This window comes from Phocoena phocoena, chromosome 19 (genome assembly GCF_963924675.1).
Source record: "Phocoena phocoena chromosome 19, mPhoPho1.1, whole genome shotgun sequence".
Lineage (NCBI taxonomy): Eukaryota > Metazoa > Chordata > Mammalia > Artiodactyla > Phocoenidae > Phocoena > Phocoena phocoena.
In genome coordinates this window covers 15,036,719-15,059,572 of record NC_089237.1, presented here as the reverse complement: position 1 = coordinate 15,059,572, position 22,854 = coordinate 15,036,719, and the positions used below count along the sequence as shown (strand labels likewise).

General features: G+C 36.8%; 1 protein-coding gene across 3 annotated transcripts in view; it reads left to right on the top strand.

The window, feature by feature from the left end:
* The window catches only part of TANC2 (tetratricopeptide repeat, ankyrin repeat and coiled-coil containing 2), a 324,057-nt gene that overhangs the window by 199,985 nt on the left and 101,218 nt on the right, over positions 1-22,854 (top strand). For all 3 annotated transcript variants that reach the window (XM_065896563.1, XM_065896562.1, XM_065896561.1), the window contains one exon: positions 3,625-3,750. In XM_065896563.1, coding sequence (XP_065752635.1) covers positions 3,625-3,750 — 126 coding nt within the window. The remainder of the gene's footprint in view (positions 1-3,624; positions 3,751-22,854) is intronic.

Sequence of the window (22,854 nt, the reverse complement as noted above, 5' to 3'; positions counted from 1 at the left end):
ATATTATTGCCAAAATAAGAAAAAGAATGAATGTTTTAAGAGACTTAGGTAACACTAACCATAACTCAATTGCAGTCTAGAATAAAGCAGTAGTTCCCCATTGGCTGGTTCAGAGCTATAGTGCTTGATATTGAATATTTCTGCTTTTCCTTAGTTCAGTTTGCCTGTGAGTATTTGGACTTGTAAAGGACTGACCTGTTTTTCAGTTCGGTTATTGCAATATTTTTTCTTTTTCTTCTAATGTCATTTATCTGAAATGAGAAATGTGCTGATTCCAAAATATATTTTACTACATTTCTTGGTTTTGTGAAAAAAAGCAATAGAACAAGTGATGTTCATTTTTCTAGGAATTACTATGGTAAAGCTTAGTTTAGTAAAACTTGTTAAGTTCACAGTAAACATTTACATTTTATAAAAGCTGTCAGTAGCTCTTCATTTAATATAAGAAGTTGAACCTGTGAAACGAAGGCTGTGCCAGAAGATTTTTTTTAATACAAAGAAATTAAAATGGATTGTGTAACTGTTATTTAACTTAAATCTATACTCCAAGTATAGATCTCCCATAGTTTAATCTTTAAAAGATTCATAGATGGATATAACGTATAAAAAGGAAAGACTTTAGGCTTCTTTTTTTAACAAAGCTTTTTGCTCCACTTCATGTTGTGTATTTCTATATCATTCTGCCTACTGTTAATGAAATATATATTCTCTTTTTATTAAAACATATCAAACCATCTTAGTGTGTTAGCATATAGAACCATTTTAGTAAAAGTACCCTGCTAGAACCTTGCTTTAAAATCATATAATGTACCAGTAATATTGCCATAATGATAACCAGAAATTTCTATCACTCATCCAGCTGTTAGTTTTTATTTGAATTTTGTTTTAATGTGAATAAAAGAAAATAAAAAATTCTCATTGTCATTGGTCTTTTCGTATTACTCTTCAGTTTATCAGCTTAAAAAGTACCTTATAAGTATTTTTCTTATTAAAAAAATAACAAATTTGGACTTTTGTTTGTTCTTTTGTTTCTTCTGCAGAAAATTTTGAAGTGCAGAGATTTATTGGTCTGTGACATGCAGGGCACCTTACTATGCATTGGCAAGGCCTTTATTGCCCAAGTTTGATCACTGCTCTTTGAAACCATAAAAATACAGAGAATTGAGGGAAAGTGACAAAGATGAAGAAGGAATGAAAAATACGCTTTTTAAGAAAGAATTAGATTTGTTTAGGTTTAAAAGGAGAGGAGGGTACAATGCAAATAGTGCTCACTGGATTGAGCGTTAAGATAGCTGGTTTCCAGGCCTGGCTCTCCAGTGAACAAGTGAGTCACTGTAGATAAATGACTTCACTGTCTCCTAAACTGTGAAAGGAGGGGATCTGACTAGATTGGGGTCAGCTAGTATTTTAGGCTTTGCAGGCTATATGGTCTGTGTCGAAACCATTCAACTCTATGGTAAACAGCTATTTAAACAAAGAGACAAGGCTGTGTTCCAGTAAAACTTTATGCAACAGGCCAGATTTCATCCACAAGCCATAGTTTGCTGACCTCTAGTCTAGATGGCCTTTAAAACATCTTTTACATCTGTGTTCTGTGATATTGCTTTATTATCAACATCACATAGTAAAAGAATTGCTGTTCAGTTATTTTCTATGCTATCTCAGCCAGAGGCTAGTCAGGAGACAGAAACCACACAGATATTTTAACAGAAGATGTTATATATAAAGAATTGTTAACTAGGTTTTAAAGAACTGAAAAGGTAAAAGAGAACACTGAGATATCATGGACTTAGCAACTTCAGAAAGCAGCTACCCCTTCTGAGCCTGTAAACGAGAAGAGGTTGGGATGATTAAACCATAGAAGCTTGGGGGAGAGGCCCCACAAAGCTGAAACAAACATCTCTGTGAAGGGGCCATGCTCAGCTGATGCTAATATTTCTGAGCTCCAAGGAGGGCTCTGTGGGGACAGGACTTCTGGGGGCTGCCCATCCCCCCCCTTTTTTTTTTTTGGTAGCTACACACATATGGATAAAGAACCTAGCAAAAGAAAATAGACTTTGGTTAAAACAGGAGGGATTGTATGAAACATAAGAAAGAACTAATTCACAGAACCAAATTAGAACCAGTGGGGATGGTGTAATTGTCCCCAGTGATTTTAAATAAGAGATTAGAAAGTTATCTATTCTGGATAGTTTTAATTTCAGAATGCAGAAATCGAGATTATCTTTTATTCTTCTGATATTTATTCTCTTCCTCTCTCTGGTGTGTCATGTGTCATTTGGCTTCCCTTTCTTGGTTTAAGTTCCCTGGACTAGCTTTCAAAGACTTTTATTTCCTTATAGAAACTATATGTATAATTTGGATAAATTCCTTTTGTGTGGGTTTCCAGTAGATCCAGGTAAATAAGACAGTTGGGGTAATCGAAGGGTGAGGGGAATATACGTCTCTTGCACTTGTTCTTATTCTTTTCTCTCTTCCTCCCCCTCTCTTCGATTTTCTCCATCTTTTCTCTCTCTTTTTCAGCTCATGGAGCACTTTGTAACTGACTTTGTGCCATTTATCATAGCCCTCTTTATGTTATTGTTATGTCTTACCTTGACTGAGGATGTGGACATTGCTTCACTGGAGGTCAGCAGCCAAGAGTGATCTCAGTTTGCTTCCTTTCACGCACTCCAAAATATCACAGAGGTAGACTAGCAATGAAGGCAGCGAGGGCACCAAGAACAGAGCCTGGCACACAGGAGTCTCTCAGTAAATAATTGTCATGGAATTACTGAACTAACCCCCAGCACGGTATCTTACATAGTTGGCAACAGATTGAATTAACGGTTTAATTAATCACATATGAGCTCTAAATAACCATTTTCTGATGGAAGTTTGGGGGTTTTTTTCTTTCTTGTTAAAAGCTTTTGTCTTCAGCACTTCCAGATTCTTGGACTCAATAGCTGTCAGTATGTAGCAGTGCCGTTTTACCCCCATCTTCTGCCATTTTCTCTGTCTCTTTCGTGGCTAGGTTAGGGGTTAAAGGATTTATAGATGCAGTGGGAAGCCACTGTTGCTTGACCTTCATCTTCAGAGAGCAACAACACGTTCTTTGGAATTCATGGACATTGGCAGTTCCCTAAATGCTATTTGGCAATTCTCTGTCCATTGTCCCAGGTGCCCGCCTTTCCATTATATACATATATATACACACATGTGAAAATTGTTTTTAGGATGTTTTCATATTTCATTCTTTACCGTGAATGAGAAATGTTGAAAATAGAGCTTCATGGTTCTTTTCTAGCTTAATATAATTTGGAACAGATTTCTGCACTGATGTTTATACAGATGGGATTTGTGACCCAAAAGAAGCAAAAACTAATAATCTTTGTTGTCAGGTACTAATGTGTTTGCCAACTTGTTGCTAGTATTCTCTATAAGCTCAGGCATTTGATAGTAGTGAAGGAGCTGCAGACAACTCTTGACATGTTTTCCTGGCACATGTTCCAGACACTGATGAGGACTTTGAGTTGAGCAAATTCTCAGTAAATGTATCTGCTCTGATTCCGAAGTCTGGAGATACAGACTAACTGACAGTTTTCTAAACTTAGGTATTCTGACTAAACTCTTCTGTCTTATCAGCCACAAGCTCCACCCACCTGGAGGACCTCGCTTACCTGGATGAGCAGAGACATACACCTTTGAGAACTTCTCTTCGAATGCCAAGACAGAGCATGGCCGGTGCTCGCACACAACAGGATTTAAGAGGTTAGAACCACAAGAGGGCTTTGCATGGGGATGCCCAGGGGAAAATGGAAATGGGCAGTAGGCAAAAAGTTCCTTTGTTTCCAATTTCCACACCTATTTAAGCCTCCCTTAAGTGAGCATGTAACCAGTTCATTTCTGCTGAATCTAGGGGAAGATGAACACAAATACATTGTACTCATCATCATAGAAAGGCAGTGTAATTACCAACAGTTGGAAGCATTGAATCCTTGAAATTCTGAAAGAAAACAAGTGGAAAGGGCTGGGGTTGATGGGGAAATAACCTTTTTAAGGTCCTGGGTTTTAGAAGTAATTGTTGACCAATTTCAGCCCTAGCCCTATTGCAGGTGAACTTGATGCTGCTAATTTGTTTCACTAGAGAATGCATTTCATTTACATTCTAGTGGCCATTTCTAGTGACATACAGTACTTTTATTTTCTTAGAATTTTAGTGCTTCTAGTCCTGTCATGGCAACATCTAAACAACTTATCCTTTTCCCATTCAGACACCTGTTTCTTTACACCCTTTGTGCATGCTACATGCTTCTGCAGTCAGGAACCTGATGTTTTTGAAGACTTTTCATTTTGTTATAACCACAGTCTAGTTGAGAGGCCTGTTATTGGTGTCTCTGCTTGTGCCTCTTGTTTGTTCAAGTGAACCAAACTGTCTGTGATAGTCTTAACAGATGGTCTGCTTTCTCTAGTATCTAGTAATCCATAGCTCTACTACATCAGGTGCATTATTTATTTTATCTTATAGATTATTTGCATCTTTGCTTTGCTCTTCTCCTCACCCCTTGTCCTGTGCCCTACTCTAATCTGTGTAGTGCCACATGCATAACTCACACAGGAGGGGACTCAAACATGCCTGCTGTCCATTCTGGAAGTCATTATGCTGACCATTTTTCACTGATGGCTCAGAAACTAGGAGCATAAGATAATTAGTTGTATTGCTACAATTACCATACCTCCCATCAACAGTGGTGAGTTGATGGCCTCAGTCATGGTTTTAGTTCCCAATCCTATCCATCCTTGCTTGCCATTTCTTCAGTTAGCCACATCTTAGTTGCTTATCCCAGAAAGTGGAATTATGTCAGGTATTACTTTAGTGCTGCTATACTGATCATGTCCAAAGCCTGAATAACTTTATTCACAGGCCAACTAAGTTATTTGTGCCATGACCAGAAGGCATAACCATAATAAAGAAGATGGGATATAACTATTGATCTATATAGACCTTCAGATTTGATTGAAAATCTGCCACATTGGCATCACCTTGCATTGCATTACTGAAAAACATACTGACATTGTTGATTTTATTTTCTGCTTTGCTAGTCATTGAATAATGGATTTTATACTACATCAAAAACAAAAGTAATGACAGATTTCAGCTATGTATTTTTGAGAACTCTTCATGTTGGGTTTTATTGATACTTGATGACACATGTCTACTTCCAGTATCTAAAGATTTTAGTAAGGTCTTCAACGGATACATACTGGTGAGCTTGATGTTTACACATAGATATCAGCTGTGTATAGAATCCAACGAAAATCTTTTCCATTTCACTGAGCTTCAGGCTAAACATTCAGTAAAACCAAAGTGCCTCCAAAGATTTTTCCAAAGCATACCTAAATCTTTAGGAAGCTCTCCACCTGAATAATGCATTCCTAACAAAACTAATTTCATATCCCTTGCAGATAGGGTTTCAACTTACTGCTTACATTAATACTTAAAGATGGAGTTTGTCCGTTGATGAGTGTGCTGTGGTATTAGTGTTTCAGTTCCTGGTATTAGTGTTTCAGTTCCTTAAAGCTGTCTTTTCTTTCAATAAGTTTTCTTTTAGCAGTCCAGAGGGTTGGAACATGACATCCAGTTGAGTGTATTAATCCATAAGAGACAGGGTGTTTACTAAGCAGTATTTTATCTTCTAAAATTAGCATACTTTAATTTAGAACTTTGAAGCCCTAGACAATAACCTTCCCTCAAAAACATGTTATCTTGATTACTATTTACAAATGAACTCTGTAGCTTAGACATTAACAAGAAAGGAAAGCAAACTTGGACAGATTTTCCTTGTGTTTCTGTAGACCTGTTTGGCAAGCCTTTATAACTTGTGGTTATTATATCCAAAACAGTACACTTTACTATAGAAACAGAATCATATTGTTTCCCTGGTATAATTTTAAAAAATCATGTCACATCATGTTTTCTACTTTTATTTTAAGGAACATACAAATTGCAGTCGTATTTCAGTTTTATAACTTCCGCTAACTCTGGTTATGATCGAAGTAAAACAGCTTTACCCCAAAAAAGTAATAAAGTGATTGAAGACTTTTTTTAGTGTACATTAAGGTATCTCTTTCTACATTAGAGGTATATCTTTCTGTATTTTAAAGTATAACTCAAACAAGTCCTATGAAATAGTTTTTAAATCACAATTTCGGTTTTAAATGACCCTGGATCTTCAGAAGAAGGTAGTCATGTACACTGTAGTATATCCAGTGGGTACTAAATTAACTGACTGATTTCAAGTACAGAGATTATCTGAAGTAAAATCACTGAAATATATGACGAGATGGCGAGCATTTATTGGGCCCTTCATACAGGCAGTCCTGCAGTATTTTGTTCAGAGCAGTGGTTCTCAAACTTTTTGGTCCCAGGACCTCTTTCCACCTTAAAAAATTATTGAGGACCCTAAAAAGCTTGTGTTATGTGAGTTGTATTGATTGATATTTACCATATTAAATTAGAACTGATAAATTGTTAAAATACCTATTCTTTTTTTTTTTTAATAGTAGACACATTAAGTGTTAATGTAAGCTCTGGAAAATTCCACCCTACCCTTGTGAGAGAATAAGAGTGGAAAAAGACAAATAATCTCTTAATATTATGAAAATAGCTTTGCCTTTGTGGACCCGCGAAAGTGTCTTGAGAAGCCCCAGGGGTCCCAAGATCACACTAAGAAAGACTGGTTTAGAGGATATCCTTGTAACTGAAGATAAGTTTTATGCCTTTAAGGATCACGCAGCCTGTTTACAGAAATGTGGAAAAGTGTAGTTTGAGAGTTGGTTAGAAGTTATTCATGAACATGGTTTAATAGTACAGGCATAGTTCATTTAACAGTTATCTTAATAATAACTGCAGTTGTTTGATCATAATAATAGTCTTTTGACTGCTGAAGCAGAAGTTGCTGAGGTAACCCATGAGCTACAGTTTGGATCTTCAAGTTCAGTATTAACATTAACATTTGCTTCATTAGTAAAAAGTCTTTTTTTTTTACTTCTCAAGACAGCTGTTTTGAACAACTGTTCTCCCAAAATTGATGTTTCCAGAGACCCAGCCCAACAGTGGGGAGGAGGTCACATAAGTGCACTGTCCAGGATCTTAGTGCAGCAAGTCAGTAGATTTCTAGCTGTCAACCGTCCAAGAGCTTGAGCTCTAATGACAAAATAGTTACAGTAGATTGTGTCCTAATGCAGAGTATACAGCTAGTTAACCTACTACATGTGCCTTTTAAGTTCCAAAGCCTAATGTCCTTGACAGATATTAATTTGAAATCTTAAAGGTTTTAAGTCAAGTTTTTAAAATTATTTTCAGGGTCCATTTTTAATTTAATCACCTTGTGTAAATTTGGGGTCATGCTAGACCTGAAACCTCTCACTCTCTCTGACCACCTTAATGGAATCTCTTTTTACCCAGATAAAGAAAGAAACTGTTTACTGTCCAGTAAAAGGGAAGAAGAGGATGTTGGTTTTTATGGATAAATGTAATAAATCTGAAGAAAGAATATATAAATGGAACCAAGGGAAGTTAAGATACACAAAGCAGGGCTTCCCTGGCGACGCAGTGGTTGAGAGTCCGCCTGCCGATGCAGGGAACACGGGTTCGTGCCCCGGTCCAGGAAGATCCCACATGCCGCGGAGCGGCTGGGCCTGTGAGCCATGGCCGCTGGACCTGTGCGTCCGGAGCCTGTGCTCCACAACGGGAGAGGCCACAACAGTGAGAGGCCTGCGTACCGCAAAAAAAAAAAAAAAAAATACACAAAGCAAATCATAGCATAATGACTTTGAATAGTAGCTACTTGGGGTAAATTAACAACAGATTATTATTGATAAGACTCTGGAACCTGCCTGATATGAAATCATCATCGCACTATTCTGCTTAAAGAGATTATACATTCCTAATTGAAACTTCATTTCTCAATATGTGTTGGTTTCCTTAGGACTTTTACTAAATCCCATTACATAAATGGCCATTCACAGGCATTGGATTTAATTAATAGCTGCTTTAATAGATACTAGGTTGGGGGCGTATGTGCAAATGATGGTCTGACTCATTGGCAGAACTGATGTGAAATTGACCCTGACACAGTTAACTTGGCTTTGTCAAAGCAAAAAATTGAATTTTTATCAAATAAAATCAGTGTTTCATGCCATTTGTGAGTCCCCTACTTTTCCAAAACAATGAATCCTTTCTGAAGATGGCTAAGATGTATGTCATGAAGCTAATAATCTTGCATTAGCCTACTGAGTCATACATCCCTGAGGTTGCTTAGTCATCTTGATCATTGCCTGGCTAGCTCTCACATTTACAAGGGAATATTTCCATCAGTCTTTTCTATCTTACTGGTCATTGTTTAATTTTTACAAGATAAAATTTCTTTCTTTTTAGGTAAATCGAAAATCCAGAAATAAAGTTGCACACACATAACTGCCTATATATAAATATTAGGGTAGATTGTAAGCTTTAGTTGTATGAGGTGATCCTCTCACCTCCAGCCAGCTCTTTTGCAAAGTACCCTAAAATTTGAAAATGCAGTACTCAAACTGGATGTCTTTGTCTGCTAGAAAACTGATTTATACTTTTTGGAGTAGTCTAGCTGTAGGTTTTTAAAGCAGATCACTGCTTGTTAAAGTAGCTCCAGATCAGTACACAGATCTGGTTTTTATATAAACCAGCTTTAGTTGGTAAATCTGTCTTAAAATTTGAAAGCACAAACAGTGGCTAATATACAACAAAGTTCCTCCACAAGACCTGAAAGGGAAAATTAGCCTTTGGGAAAGAGAAGAGTCTATAAACCATTTAATCTTCTAACAGGGCACGTATTGACCTCTCACATTAAATAACACACTACTTAAAGAAAGGCTGTGGAGTAACATGAAAGAAATTCTAATCATGATTTCTAGTTGTGCAAGAATAAATCACTGAAAATATTTTTAAATGCCTTAAGTGCAATAAAGAAAAATAACTATTAAGCCATTTTTATGTTTTGATCTAAATAAGATTTAAAGGATAGCTTCCCAGTTAATCTTTCTATCATTATTTTCTCCAAAAGTGACTAAATCTTATTAAACTAACCGTAATGCCAGTAAATTTATTCAGGTAACACTTTGTAAAACATTTTTGATTCAGTAAAATGATCTAAGCGTTCCAGTCTTGCAGTATGTAATAAAAGATTTTTTATGTAATAACTTCCCCAGATACTAATAAAATATAGCACAGGAGAATTTCCTTTGTACGGCCATAGCTATTTCATCACTGAGTGTTCACTTTAAAAATGTTGAATCTGGGTTTCCCTGATGGTGCAGTGGTTAAGAATCCACCTGCAAATGCAGGTGATATGGGTTCGATCCCTGGTCCAGGAAGACCCCACATGCTGCGGAGTAACTAAGCCCGTGCACCACAACTACTGAGCCTGTGCTCTAGAGCCCGTGAGCCACAACTGCTGAGCCCGTGTGCCACAACTACTGAAGCCCGCACGTCTAGAGCCCATGCTCCGCAATAAGAGAAACCACCACAATGAGAAGCCTGCACACCGCAACACAGAGTAGCCCCCCGCTCACCACAGCTAGAGAAAGCCTGCGTGCAGCAACAAAGACCCAACACAGCCAATTAATTAATTAATTTTTTAAGTTTAATCTTAAATTTCAAGTAATTAGCCAGTTCTGATTCTCCGATAAAAATCTCACCTTCAAGACCAACAATCTAATAGCACAAAACTGTGTTGACATAGTTAAATAATTCTTTTATCAGATGTTTCACATTTTTAAAGGTTTACCATTCTTATACTTTCCCCACATTTTAAGATATTAAATGTGAGGAAACATGTGAAAAGTAGCAACATTTAGGAGAGTTGGATTTTCCCTATTTCTTCCACTATTTTTCAAGGATCATTGTTCCCTTCCTGAAAATTCCACTCAGCAATGATTCCAGGTTTTTCTCAACAAATGTTTTTCTATAAGACCGATGTCAGAAAGCTGAAATTTAATATACAAGTTTTTCAGAGACTCAAAGTATTATTTTCAAGAGGCAAATAAGCCTTTTCCCTTTTTTATCCCCACATTAGTAGAATACAATAGACTTCTTAAAACACTAAGACAAATGCTGAGAATGGGGCACTTTTAAACAGATAAAAATGATAGCTTACATTTATTGGAGTTCTTATTCTTTATAGACCCAGTGTTAAGAGCTTTAAACATGTTATTTAATCCTCACAATGCTTTGATGCAAGTGGGGTAGTAAGGAAACTGGGACTTAGAGAGATTAAGTAACTTGCTTAGAGTTACAGGTCTAGTAATTGGCAGTGCAAGGATTCATTTCATATATGGAAGACTCTGGAGCCTGTGCTCTTAACCACCATGCTATCCTATGTCATAGACAATATAATATAAAAAGCTTTAAGTAATATAATAATAGCAATACGATGGCTTATTGTACATAGTTCAGTACACCGGGGTGTTAAGGATGGGAAACAGTTGCATATAAACACTAATTGCCGGATGGTGGTTGCTAAGACCTGCAGGGAGTGGAAAATGGAGAGTTGCTGTTGATTGGGCATATAAAGTTTGAGTCATGCAAGATGAAAAAGTTCTAGGGATCTGATGTACAACATTGTGCTTATTGTTAATCATCTCATATGATTATTTGCCATCAAATATCTTTTTTAGTGAAGTGTCTATTCAAATATTTTGTCCCCTTTTTTTGGATGGTTTCTTTTCTTATAAATGAGTTTCAAGGGTTTGTTATATAATTTGGATACAAGTCCTTTATCAGATGGGTACTTCGCAAATACGTTTTCCCAGTTTTTGGCTTGTCTTTTCATTCTCTTAACAGTATCTTTTAAAGAACAGAAGTTTTTAGAAGTCCGGTTTATGAATTTTTGCCTTTGATGGATTGTTCTTCTGGTGTTGTATCTAAGATTTCTTTGACAAACCCAAAGTTACAAATATTTTCTCCTGTATTTTCTTCTAGATGTTTTACAGTTTTAGGTTTTACATTTAGGTCTGTGATTGATTTTGAGTTAATTTTTGTATGTGGTGCAGTGCATGATATGTATCAAAGTTTTCTGGGGTTTTGTTTTTCGCATGTAGATATACAACTGTTCTAACATCATTTGTTGCAAATACTGTTCTTCCTCTACGGAATTCCTTTTGCACCTTTGCACTGTCAACAATCAGTCATCCATATATGTATGGATCTGTTTCTGGACTGCTTCTGTTCCATTCATCTGTTTGTCTTATCTTGATGCTAATACCACACCTTCTTGATTACTGTAGCTTTATAATAAAGCTTAAAATCAGGTATTGTTAACCTTCCAATGTTGTTGTTCATTTTCAGAATTGTTTTGGCTATTCCAGGTTCTTTGTATTTCCATATGAAACCTTGTAAATTTCTACCCATAAAGCCTGCTGGAATTTTGATGGGGATTGCATTGGATCTGTAGATCAATTTGAGGAAAATTGACTTCTTATCAATGTTGAATCTTCCAATCCATGAACATAATATATCTCTCCATTCATTTAGGTCTTCCTTAACTTCTCTCAGCAATGTTTTGTAGATGTACAGAGGTTGAACATATTTTGTCATATTTATCCTTCAGTATTTCATATTTCTTATGCTATTGTAAATAGTATTGCTTTCTGTTTCTAATTGTTCATTGCTAGTGAACAATTACATAGAAGCACTATTGATTTTTGTATATTGCTTCTGAATATCCTGAAACCTTGCTAAACTCATTTATTATTTCTAATGACTTTTTTTTTTTTTTTGCGGTACACGGGCCTCTCACTGTCATGGCCTCTCCCATTGCGGAGCACAGGCTCCGGACGTGCAGGCTCAGCGGCCATGGCTCACAGGCCTAGCCGCTCCGCGGCGTGTGGGATCTTCCCGGACCGGGGCACGAACCTGTGTCCCCTGCATTGGCAGGTGAACTCTCAACCACTGTGCCACCAGGGAAGCCCCCTCTAATGACTTTTTTATAGATTCCATAGGAGTTTCTACATTAAGATAATCATATAGTCTGCAAACATAGTTTTACTTCTTCCTTTTTCTTTTTCTTATCTTGTGACTCTGACAAGAACTAGTACATTGTTGAATAGAAGCAAAGAGAGCAGAAATCCTTACCTTATTCTGATCTTTGAGAGAAAGCATTCAGTCTTTCACCATGAGATACGTTAGTGATAGGTTTTCAGTAGATGCACTTTATCAGGTTGAGGTTGTTCCCCTACTATTGTTAGTTTGTAAGAGTTGTTTGATTTTTTATTTTTTAATCAGGAGTTTATGTTGGATTTTGTCAAGTGGTTTTTCTATATCTGTGGAAATAATCATATGGTTTTCTTTTTTGCTTTGTTAATATGATGAATTACGTTGATTTTTCAAATGTTAAGCCAACTTTGAATTCCTAGTATAAAATCCACTTAATCATGGTGTATTTTTTTATATTGGCTTCAATTTACTATAATTTTTATATTTTTTTTCATCTGTGTTCATGAGATATATTGGGTTATAGTTTTCTTGCAATGCCTTTGTCTGGTTTTAATACCATAGTAATGAGAAAGTATTCTCTCCTCTTTAGTTTTATAAAGAGTTTGTGTAAAATAGATGTTATTTCTTCCTTAAATGATTGGTTTTTGCTCATGAAGCCATCAGGGTCTGCAGTTTTAATTATGGGAAGGTTTTAACTATCAATTCAATTACTTTAGTAGATATAGGCTATTCAGGTCACGTGTGGGTTTTCTTAGTGGGCTTCATTAGTTTGTGTCTTTCAAGAAATTTGTCTATTTTATATAACCTGTTGAATTTATTGGTGTAAAATTGTTCATAGTTATCCCTTACCCTTTTAATCTGTAGTCATGTTACCCCTCATTCTTGATTCTATCCTTATTGATATGTCTTCTCTTTCTTTCCTTATTAGTCTGCTTAGAGATTTATCAGTTTTATTGAGCTTATTAAATCTTTTATTTTCATTAATTTTTCTGTTGTTTTTCTGTTTACTGTTTTATTTCCACTCCGATTTTTATTATTTCCTTTCTTCTGCTTGCTTTGGGATTTTTTTCTTTATTTGCTAATTTGCTAAGGTAAACGGTGAGGTCATTGACATAGACCTTTCTTCTATTCTAATATAGGCATTTTAATGCTATAAATTTCCCTGTTAAGTACTGCTTTAGCTGTATTTCACAGATTTTGTATTTTCACTTTCATCCAGTTCAAAATACTAATTTGCTTTTTGATTTCTTCTTCATCTCATGGATATTTCTGGGGAATTTCCAGATATATTTCTGCTGTTGATTCCTAACTTAGTTCTGTTATGGTCAAAGAACACACTTTGAACAGCATGAATTCTTTTAAATTTATCCAGAATTTTTCATGAGCCAAAATATGGTCTATCTTGGTAAATTTTTCAAGGCCTTTATAATACTTGTGTCTGGGGTGTCCCTCAGGTTCACTGATTCACTAGGAGGACTCACAGTACTCAGCATATAGTCATTCCCATAGCTATCCTTTATTACAGTAGAATGATACAAAACAAAATCAGCAAAAGGAAAGGTAGATGGGCGAAAGTACAGAGGAAAGTGGACACAAGCTTCCAAGTGTTCTCTCTCAGTGAAGTCACACAACATGCACTTAATTCCTCCAGCAATAAGTTGTGACCTGTGTGAAATGTCTACCAGGAGATCTCATTAGAGATTCAGTGCCCAAGATTTTTATGGGGATCTGGTCACATAGACCTCCTTGCCTAAAAAAAAAATACCAAAACTCCAGACTTCCAGAAGAAAAGCAAGTATCCAGCATAAACAATATTGTTTGTACAAACAAATTAGGCACAGTGAGCCATTCTTCTTAGTTCTTGGAATGATGGGAATCCTCTTGAAATCTACGTTCCCAAACTTCAGTAAGGGCCAATCTTGTAAGCAGGCTTTCTAAGGGTTAGTAGTCTTAGGCCTGTTATGTTAACTCTTTTCTGCACAATAGTATATTTCTGTTTCTCTCCTCTGAGCCTTTATGTTATTGTTGTGAGACAGTTTATTTATCTAAATGTTGTAAACCCCACCATATAAAAGTCAGTTATCTTTTAAAGAGTTGTGAAAAAAATCTTATATGTTAATCCACATAGTTCCCAATTCTGGTGCTCTTCATTTCTTTTGTCATTTTTCTTCTGCCTAAAGGACTTCTTTTAACATTTCTTATGTTATGGGTCTGCTGGTAACTAATTATTAATTTTTTTCAGCTTTTATATGTCTGAAAATCTTTATTTCATCATTATTTTTGAAAGATATTGTCGGTGGGTATAGAATTCCAGATTGACATGTTTTTTCTTCTCATAATTTAAAGCTTTAGGTCTACTACCTTCTCATTTGCATTGTTTTTGACAACAGATCTGCTGTCATCCTTATCTTTGTTCCTCTGTACTTAATGTGTCTTTTTATTCTGTGGCTGCATTTTTTTTCTCTTTATCACTGGTTTTGAGCAAGTTGACTGTGATGTGCCTTGGTGTCATTTTCTTCATGTTTCTTGCCTTGGGGCTCATTGAGTTTCCTGGATCAGTAAGTTTATAGTTTTTGTCATATTTGGAAATTTCATAGCCATTATTTATTTAAATATGTTTTTTTTTAACATCTTTATTGGGGTATAATTGCTTTACAATGGTGCGTTAGTTTCTGCTTTACAACAAAGTGAATCAGTTATACATATACATATGTTCCCATACGTCTTCCCTCTTGCATCTCCCTCCCTCCCACCCTCCCTATCCCACCCCTCCAGGCTGTCACAAAGCACCGATCCAATATCCCTGTGCCATGTGGCTGCTTCCCACTAGCTATCTACCTTACGTTTGTTAGTGTGTATATGTCCATGACTTTCTCTCGCCCTGTCACAGTTCACCCTTCCCCCTCCCCATATCCTCAAGTCCGTTCTCCAGTAGGTCTGCGTCTTTACTTCTGTCTTACCCCTAGGTTCTTCATGACATTTTTTTTTCTTAAATTCCATATATATGTGTTAGCATACGATACTTGTCTTTGTCTTTCTGACTTACTTCACTCTCTATGACAGACTCTAGGTCTATCCACCTCATTACAAATAGCTCAATTTCGTTTCTTTTTATGGCTGAGTAATATTCCATTGTATATATGTGCCACATCTTCTTTATCCATTCATCCGATGATGGGCACTTAGGTTGTTTCCATCTCTGGGCTATTGTAAATAGAGCTGCAATGAACATTTTGGTACATGACTCTTTTTGAATTATGGTTTTCTCAGGGTATATGCCCAGTAGTGGGATTGCTGGGTCATATGGTAGTTCTATTTGTAGTTTTTTAAGGAACCTCCATACTGTTCTCCATAGTGGCTGAACCAATGCACATTCCCACCAGCAGTGCAAGAGTGTTCCCTTTTCTCCACACCCTCTCCAGCATTTATTGTTTCTAGATTTTTTGATGATGGCCATTCTGACTGGTGTGAGATGATATCTCATTGTAGTTTTGATTTGCATTTCTCTAATGATTAATGATGTTGAGCATTCTTTCATGTGTTTGTTGGCAGTCTGTATATCTTCTTTGGAGAAATGTCTATTTAGGTCTTCTGCCCATTTTTGGATTGGGTTGTTTGTTTTTTTGTTATTGAGCTGCATGAGCTGCTTGTAAATTTTGGAGATTAATCCTTTGTCAGTTGCTTCATTTGCAAATATTTTCTCCCATTCTGAGGATTGTCTTTTTGTCTTGTTTATGGTTTCCTTTGCTGTGCAAAAGCTTTGAAGTTTCATTAGGTCCCATTTGTTTATTTTTGTTTTTATTTCCATTACTCTAGGAGGTGGGTCAGAAAGGATCTTGCTGTAATTTATGTCATTGAGTGTTCTGCCTATGTTTTCCTCTAAGAGTTTGATAGTTTCTGGCCTTACATTTAGGTCTTTAATCCATTTTGAGCTTATTTTTGTATATGGTGTTAGGGAGTGATCTAATCTCATACTTTTACATGTACCTGTCCAGTTTTCCCAGCATCACTTATTGAAGAGGCTGTCCTTTCTCCACTGTACATTCCTGCCACCTTTATCAAAGATAAGGTGTCCATATGTGTGTGGGTTTATCTCTGGGCTTTCCATCCCATTCCATTGATCTGTCTTTCTGTTTTTGTGCTAGTACCATACTGTCTTGATTACTGTAGCTTTGTAGTATAGTCTGAAGTCAGGGAGCCTGATTCCTCCAGCTCCTTTTTTCGTTCTCAAGATTGCTTTGTCAGCCGCAAGGCACAGGGATATTAGCTCGGTGCTTTGTGACGGCCTGGAGGGGTGGGATGGGGAGAGTGGGAGGGAGGGAGACGCAAGAGGGAAGACACATGGGAACATATGTATATGTATAGCTGATTCACTTTGTTGTAAAGCAGAAGCTAACACACCATTGTAAAGCAATTATACCCCAATAAAGATGTTAAAAAAAAAAAAAAAAAAGATTGCTTTGTCTATTCGGGGTCTTTTGTGTTTCCAAACAAATTGTGAAAGTTTTTGTTCTAGTTCTGTGAAAAATGCCAGTGGTAGTTTGATAGGGATTGCATTGAATCTATAGATTGCTTTGGGTAGTAGAGTCATTTTCGCAATGTTGATTCTTCCAGTCCAAGAACATGGTATATCTCTCCATCTATTTGTATCATCTTTAATTTCTTTCATCAGTGTCTTATAATTTTCTGCATACAGGTCTTTTGTCTCCTTAGGCAGGTTTATTCCTAGATATTTTATTCTTTTTGTTGCAATGGTAAATGGGAGTGTTTTCTTGATTTCACTTTCAGATTTTTCGTCATTAGTATATAGGAATGCCAGAGATTTCTGTGCATTAATTTTGTTAAATATGTTTTTTTGTCCTCCACCTTTAAGGACTCCAGTTATACCTATACTTAACCACTTGGAGTTGTCCCACAGTTCACAGATGCTCTTTTTATTTTTTTAAATAATTTTTTTATGTTTATCTCTTTTTTCTCTGTGTATTTCATTTTGCATTGTTTTTTTTGTTTGTTTTTTTTTGTGGTACATGGGCCTCTCACTGTTGGGGCCTCTCCCATTGCGGAGCACAGGCTCCGGACATGCAGGCTCAATGGCCATGGCTCACGGGCCCAGCCGCTCCGCGGCATGTGGGATCCTCCCGGACTGGGGCACAAACCCTTGTCCCCTGCATCGGCAGGTGGACTCTCAACCACTGTGCCACCAGGGAAGCCCTTGCATTGTTTTTATTACTGTGTCTTCAAGGTTACTCATCTTTTCTTTTGTAATGTCAGATTTGTCCCAAATCCCATCTAGTGTATTTTTCATTTCTGATGTTCTTTTCTGTAGAAGCACAATGTGGGTCTTTTGTATCTTCCCTGTCCCTTTTGAACAGATAGAATATAGTCGTGGTTTTAATACTTTTCTCTGCTAATTCTAACATCTGGGTCAGTTCTGGGTCAGTTTCGGCTGATTGGTTTTTCTCTTACTTATGGCTCATATTTTCCTGCTTCTTTCTGCTTGCCTGATAATCTTCATTTGGATGCCAGACATCGGGAGTTTTACCTTATCAAGTGTTGGATATTTTTGTATTCCTATAAATATTCTTCAGCTTTTTTCTGGAATGTGACTTACTTATTTAGAAACAGTATGATCAATTTTGGGTCTTGCCTTTAAAATTTGTTGAGTAGAACCAGAACAATATTTACAGGTCTCATTATTCTATACGACTGAGTCAAGGTCTTCCTGGATTTATCCAATGTCCTGTGCATTGTGAGGTTTTCCATTCTGGCTGATAGGAGCAGGCACTATTCCTGGCCCAGTGTAAGCTGCAGATACTCTTGTCTCCAATCCTCATACTTGTGCTAATCACTATCCTGCTGATTACTCAAGGGTTACTCCCCACAGGTCTCCAGAATTATTTCTGTACAGCTCTCTCCTTTACAGTACTCTGTTCTTTGAACAGTGGCTGCCTTGGTCTCCCTGGATTCTCAGCTCAGCCTACTCAACTAAGGGAGTCTGCCAGAATCTGACTGGGCTCTGTCTCCCTCCATAGTGGTCTGAAAATTTTCGCAAAGTTGTGAGTGGGCATAGGGTTTACCTCATTTGTTTTTCATCTCTCAGGGATTACTATTTTTCATTACCTGTGTCTAGTGTCTTGAAAACCGTCATTTCATATACTTTGTCTAGAGCTTTATATGTTTGTTCTGGAGTTGTTTTAGGTGGGAGGGCAAATCTAGTCCTTGTTTCTCCTTCGCCAGAAGTGGAAATTCATGTCAGATTTTTTAAAAGAAAATTATAGATGAAATGAACCAGAGCATCAACCCATCTCTCCTTAGAAAATGACTGGCTTGAGAGTTAGAATTGGGTTTTCTGTAAGCTAAAATACATGCTTATAATGATGAAGAAAAATATGGTTATTATTTGCACAGAATAAATCCCACATGTCACATTAGCAAGACTTTAGTTACTAAGTGGATATGTGTGACTTCAGCCTTCTCAGTAACTTTTCTAAAAGAAAGGAAAACTAGTCTTTAAAAAAATATATCCTGTCCTCTCTGGACACTAGCTCTAAGGCACATTTTCTCCCTTCCCCCAGCTTCCTGTAGGAATATGATTGTGTCTTGGCCAGCATCCAGGCCTTGCCTGTGATGTGTACAGAGCTTCGAAAATAACAGTTTTTCTTCCCTGAATGTCTTGTTACTTAATGGCCCTCTTGTTTATGACAGAATCCTTTAAACAGGAATTTATCCCTGAAAGGTGTCAAACAAATGATTCATTTCTTTTTATTATAATATGGTTCAAGTGATTTTCGAAGACTTTGGTTTGTATCCTATAACTGTCTTCCTGTAGCCCTGCTGTCCTACCAAAGCCAAGTCTATAAACATTTCCCTGCAGTTAAGAATGGAAAATTCATATTCACTGTTTTCATTCACTAATTCATTTATTAAATGTTATTAAACGTACATACCCTGTGACAAGAACTGTCCTAGTTAATAAGGACTTACTAGGTTGGGTGATTGTGGTAGGGTAAGTTGATGAGATATGAGGGTAGAAGTGTAGGGGCTGAAATGATTATATCAGATACATATCATTGATGACTGTATACAGGAGGGATGTGTGGAATGCAAAGTTATTCATTAAAAGCTTGTTTAAGTACATGGTAAAAAGCAAGAGATGTTGAGAATCTGAACTATATGACTGTCATTCATTGAGGATTAACTAGCTTCTGAACTACAAACTTAATGTACATTTTCTTGTTTAGCCTTATGAAATAGATGTTCTCATTATCCTCATTTTACAGATAACAAAACTGAGGCTTAGAGTAATCTGGCAACACCTCCAAAGATTATATCATTATGAGTAACAGTGGAATGGGGAAAGAAAACAGGAATTATATCTGGGAGATACTCCTCAAGAATAATTGATAGGACCTGTGACAAATTAGATGTAAAGGTCAAGAAAGAAGAAATCCTGGTGAGTCCCAAGTTGCTGTCTTGGGAGACCAGGCAGATGATGATATTTCATTAACTGAGATAATGAATGGAAAATAAAGAATAGGTTAAGGTGAGTGAGAAAATAACTTTAGTTCTAAACATTTTAAGTTTGAGATATCTGTTGGAAATCCGCATAGATAACTCTTGTAAATTGCTGGAAATGCTATACAGGAGTTTAGGAATGGGATCTGGAACAGATATATAAACCATCACCACTTAGATGGTTATAAAAGCCATCAGTCTGTTCCTTTGAGACTACCCAGGGAGATCATGAAGAAGAAAAAAATAATAAAATATAGAACCTAAGATTGGCAATATTTTAGGGATGGGCAGAAGAGGAGGAATCATTAAAGATATATCAGGAAGAGAGGACCAAAAAAAGAACTAGAAGAAAGTGTTATTATGTAAAGCCCAAGAACGGAATGTATTTCAAAAAGTGGGGATTCATTAGAAGTGTTAAATACTAAAGCATGGTTAAGTATAAAGACTGAAAATAATTCATTGGACTTAAAATTTAGAAAGTCTTTAGTGTTATTACCTAAAACAATTTCAACAGAGTAACATGGGAGGAAGCCAGGCTAGGATGAGTTACTGCTGTGGAAGTGAAGATGGCAAGCATGGCCCTTTCAAAATGTTGCAGGGGGGTGGGGGTGAAAGGGAGAAGGGACATAAGTCAGAAACTCAAAGGGATGAGGGCTCCAAGAGAGCCAGTATGTTCTCAATATCCTTTTCATTATGTTTGTTTTAAATAAATGTGTGTGGGAGGGAGGTGATTAGGTTACACTGGATTCTTTTTTGGCTTGATCATGTGGATAGTAGTAGCAGCCACCAGAGTTAACCAGCAGACTCTGTCCTAGGCACACTACATGTATTAACTCATTTTAATCCTCACATGTCATGGTTATCCCTGTTTTAAAGATAAGGAAAACTGAGATACCAAGAACATAAGTCACTATCCTAAGGTCGCACAGCCCATAAGTAACAGAGACTGGATACAAGCTGAAGCATCCTGGCTCTGAGTCCACAGTTTTACCCACCCTGCTCTCTATGTTTCCCTGCTCACCCAAAAAGTGACTCTGCTTTATTTAATCTTTTTTTTTTTTTTAAACAGAAGTTATCTGGAATGAACATTTCTCAAGCTATTATCTTTAGATTGTTTTCTAGGACCTGCTTCAAATTGCTTTACATTCTTCCAAAACTCATTTCCTGGGGTAGGAGTACCTGCCGATTGTGGTCCTATTCCTTAGTGCCACAAATAAGGAACAGATCCTAAAGAGATTTGACTCTTGTAAATGGAATAATGAGTCTTCTAGAAACTCAGTAGACAAATGAGCCCGGCCTTGGTTTAATAAATATACTTGAGAAAAAAATAAGCATGTTTCTTGACTTACGTTTGGCACTAAAGTGATATCAGGTTTTGTCTGAAGAACATGTTTTTATCCTCTGCTCTGTGTAGGGAATAGCATACATGGCCTGAACCCTAAGAATAAGCCTGAAATTATCTTTTGTTCTGAGGAACAGAGGTACTTCCAGGCTAGGCTGTGCAGCCATAATGGAAGAATGTGAGGAAATACAACTCTGCTCCTGTTTGCACCAGACCTTTGTCTGTATTACACACACCCTTTCTTCTGCCAGTCCTGTGACTGACTTCTTTTAAGATGATTCATAGTTGTTTTCCATGAGTAAATAAGCTTTAGTCTAAATCCAGTTAGAGCTCTTTTGCCCCCACTTCCCCTTCCCCTTTTCCTCTTGCTGCAGCTGTTTATATTTGCATTTGGACGAGCTGGTCTGTTAGCCTTAATGCACTTTTGTTTGTTTTTTAAATGTTTACACTTTGCCATAGTTAAAGAAAGGTCAGTTTTCTCTATAAGCCTAGATATATAATTTTTGTATTGATGGTCTCACAGAGACTGTTTCCTAGAGAGCATTCATTTGTCTGTCACAAGCCTAATTTGCATTGAAGAGATGCACACACAGATCTGAGTCTTGAGTGGTTATTAAATTTCTTTAAAAAACTGCCTTCCAAAGCTTGTCTTATTTGTATACCCTGTTGGAATGTTTTTCCTTCAACATTTTATTAGGAAAATTTTTGGATATACCCCAAAAAAGGACAATTTTACAGTAAACCCTCGTTTACTTGCCTTGATTATATCATTAATATTTTATTATTTTTATCACATATCTATCTATCTGCCCATCTCTTTAACCACGCATCATTTTTTACAAATTTCAAAGTAAATTCCAGGTGTCAGTATACTTTGGAATATTTTGAGAAGGATGGGATGGTGTTCCCATTCTGTTGCCACCCTGGGACTGCCACTTCTTGGGTGCCAGGGGTAAGAAGACCACATCTGTTACTAAATATATGGATTAGCTCATCTTTTATCCCTTGGCTCAGCTATAGTTGCAGTGGTCATTTCTCACTGGATTATTTCAGTGGTTTCTGCCTTAGAAAATCTCTTGGAAGCCAGTGGATATCCTAAACAAAGAAGCATTTATTTAGGAATATGAACTCCACAGAGGGTATTCATTACCTCCGCATTTCACAGTGCAGGCCAAAGTGCCTTCTTGTTCGTATGCCCTAAATTTATTGTTGGTGCATAGGAGGTATGGCTTTCTTTTATCATATTGATCTGACAAAAGCATTAGATTCTGAGGTACAGAAATTGTTTCTAGGCTGTTCTTGGTGTCTACAGTTGTTTTACCATATGGTGCTGGGCTAATTTTGTCTGTTCTTCCCTTGAGGCTTTTGTAAATTGATTACATTTTTAGAAAAATTTTAAAATAACTTTTTAAAATGTCAGAGCTTTCTCAGTAGAATAAAATATGATGAGAGATTACATCAACATGAGAACAAGTTAATAGAGTTTTTCTCAAAAACTTCAGCATTTAAGTTGAATCTTTACTTATCCCATATTATAAATTGGCATCGCTCATATTCATGAAACCCCCTTTTGATGCAAAATGTTAAGTAATCTTGGACCTGAAGAGATAGGTCTGTTAGTTTAGAAAGCAACTGAGTGTCTCAGAAGCTCTTCTCTCTCTGGAAGGTCAAGCATGCAATTCCTAAAGGGGAGCACAGGAGAGGTGAAGGAGAAAGAAGCTAGCCTAGCCAGTCAGCTAAGTCTACTCAATTCTGGTCATCAGTGGTGTAACTCATGACCAGATTTCAGACTTAATAGTGACATCCTATAGAGCAGCAACATAAAATAATAGAAAAAAAACTGAATTTTGGAGTCAAAATTAGGTTTTGATTCTAGTTCTGAAACCAGCTGTGTGACCTTAGATCTCTCTAGGCCTAATTACACTTATCTCAAACCAATTGATCTATTTTCTCCTTCCTCGCTGTGAGTCCTGTGACTGCTCAG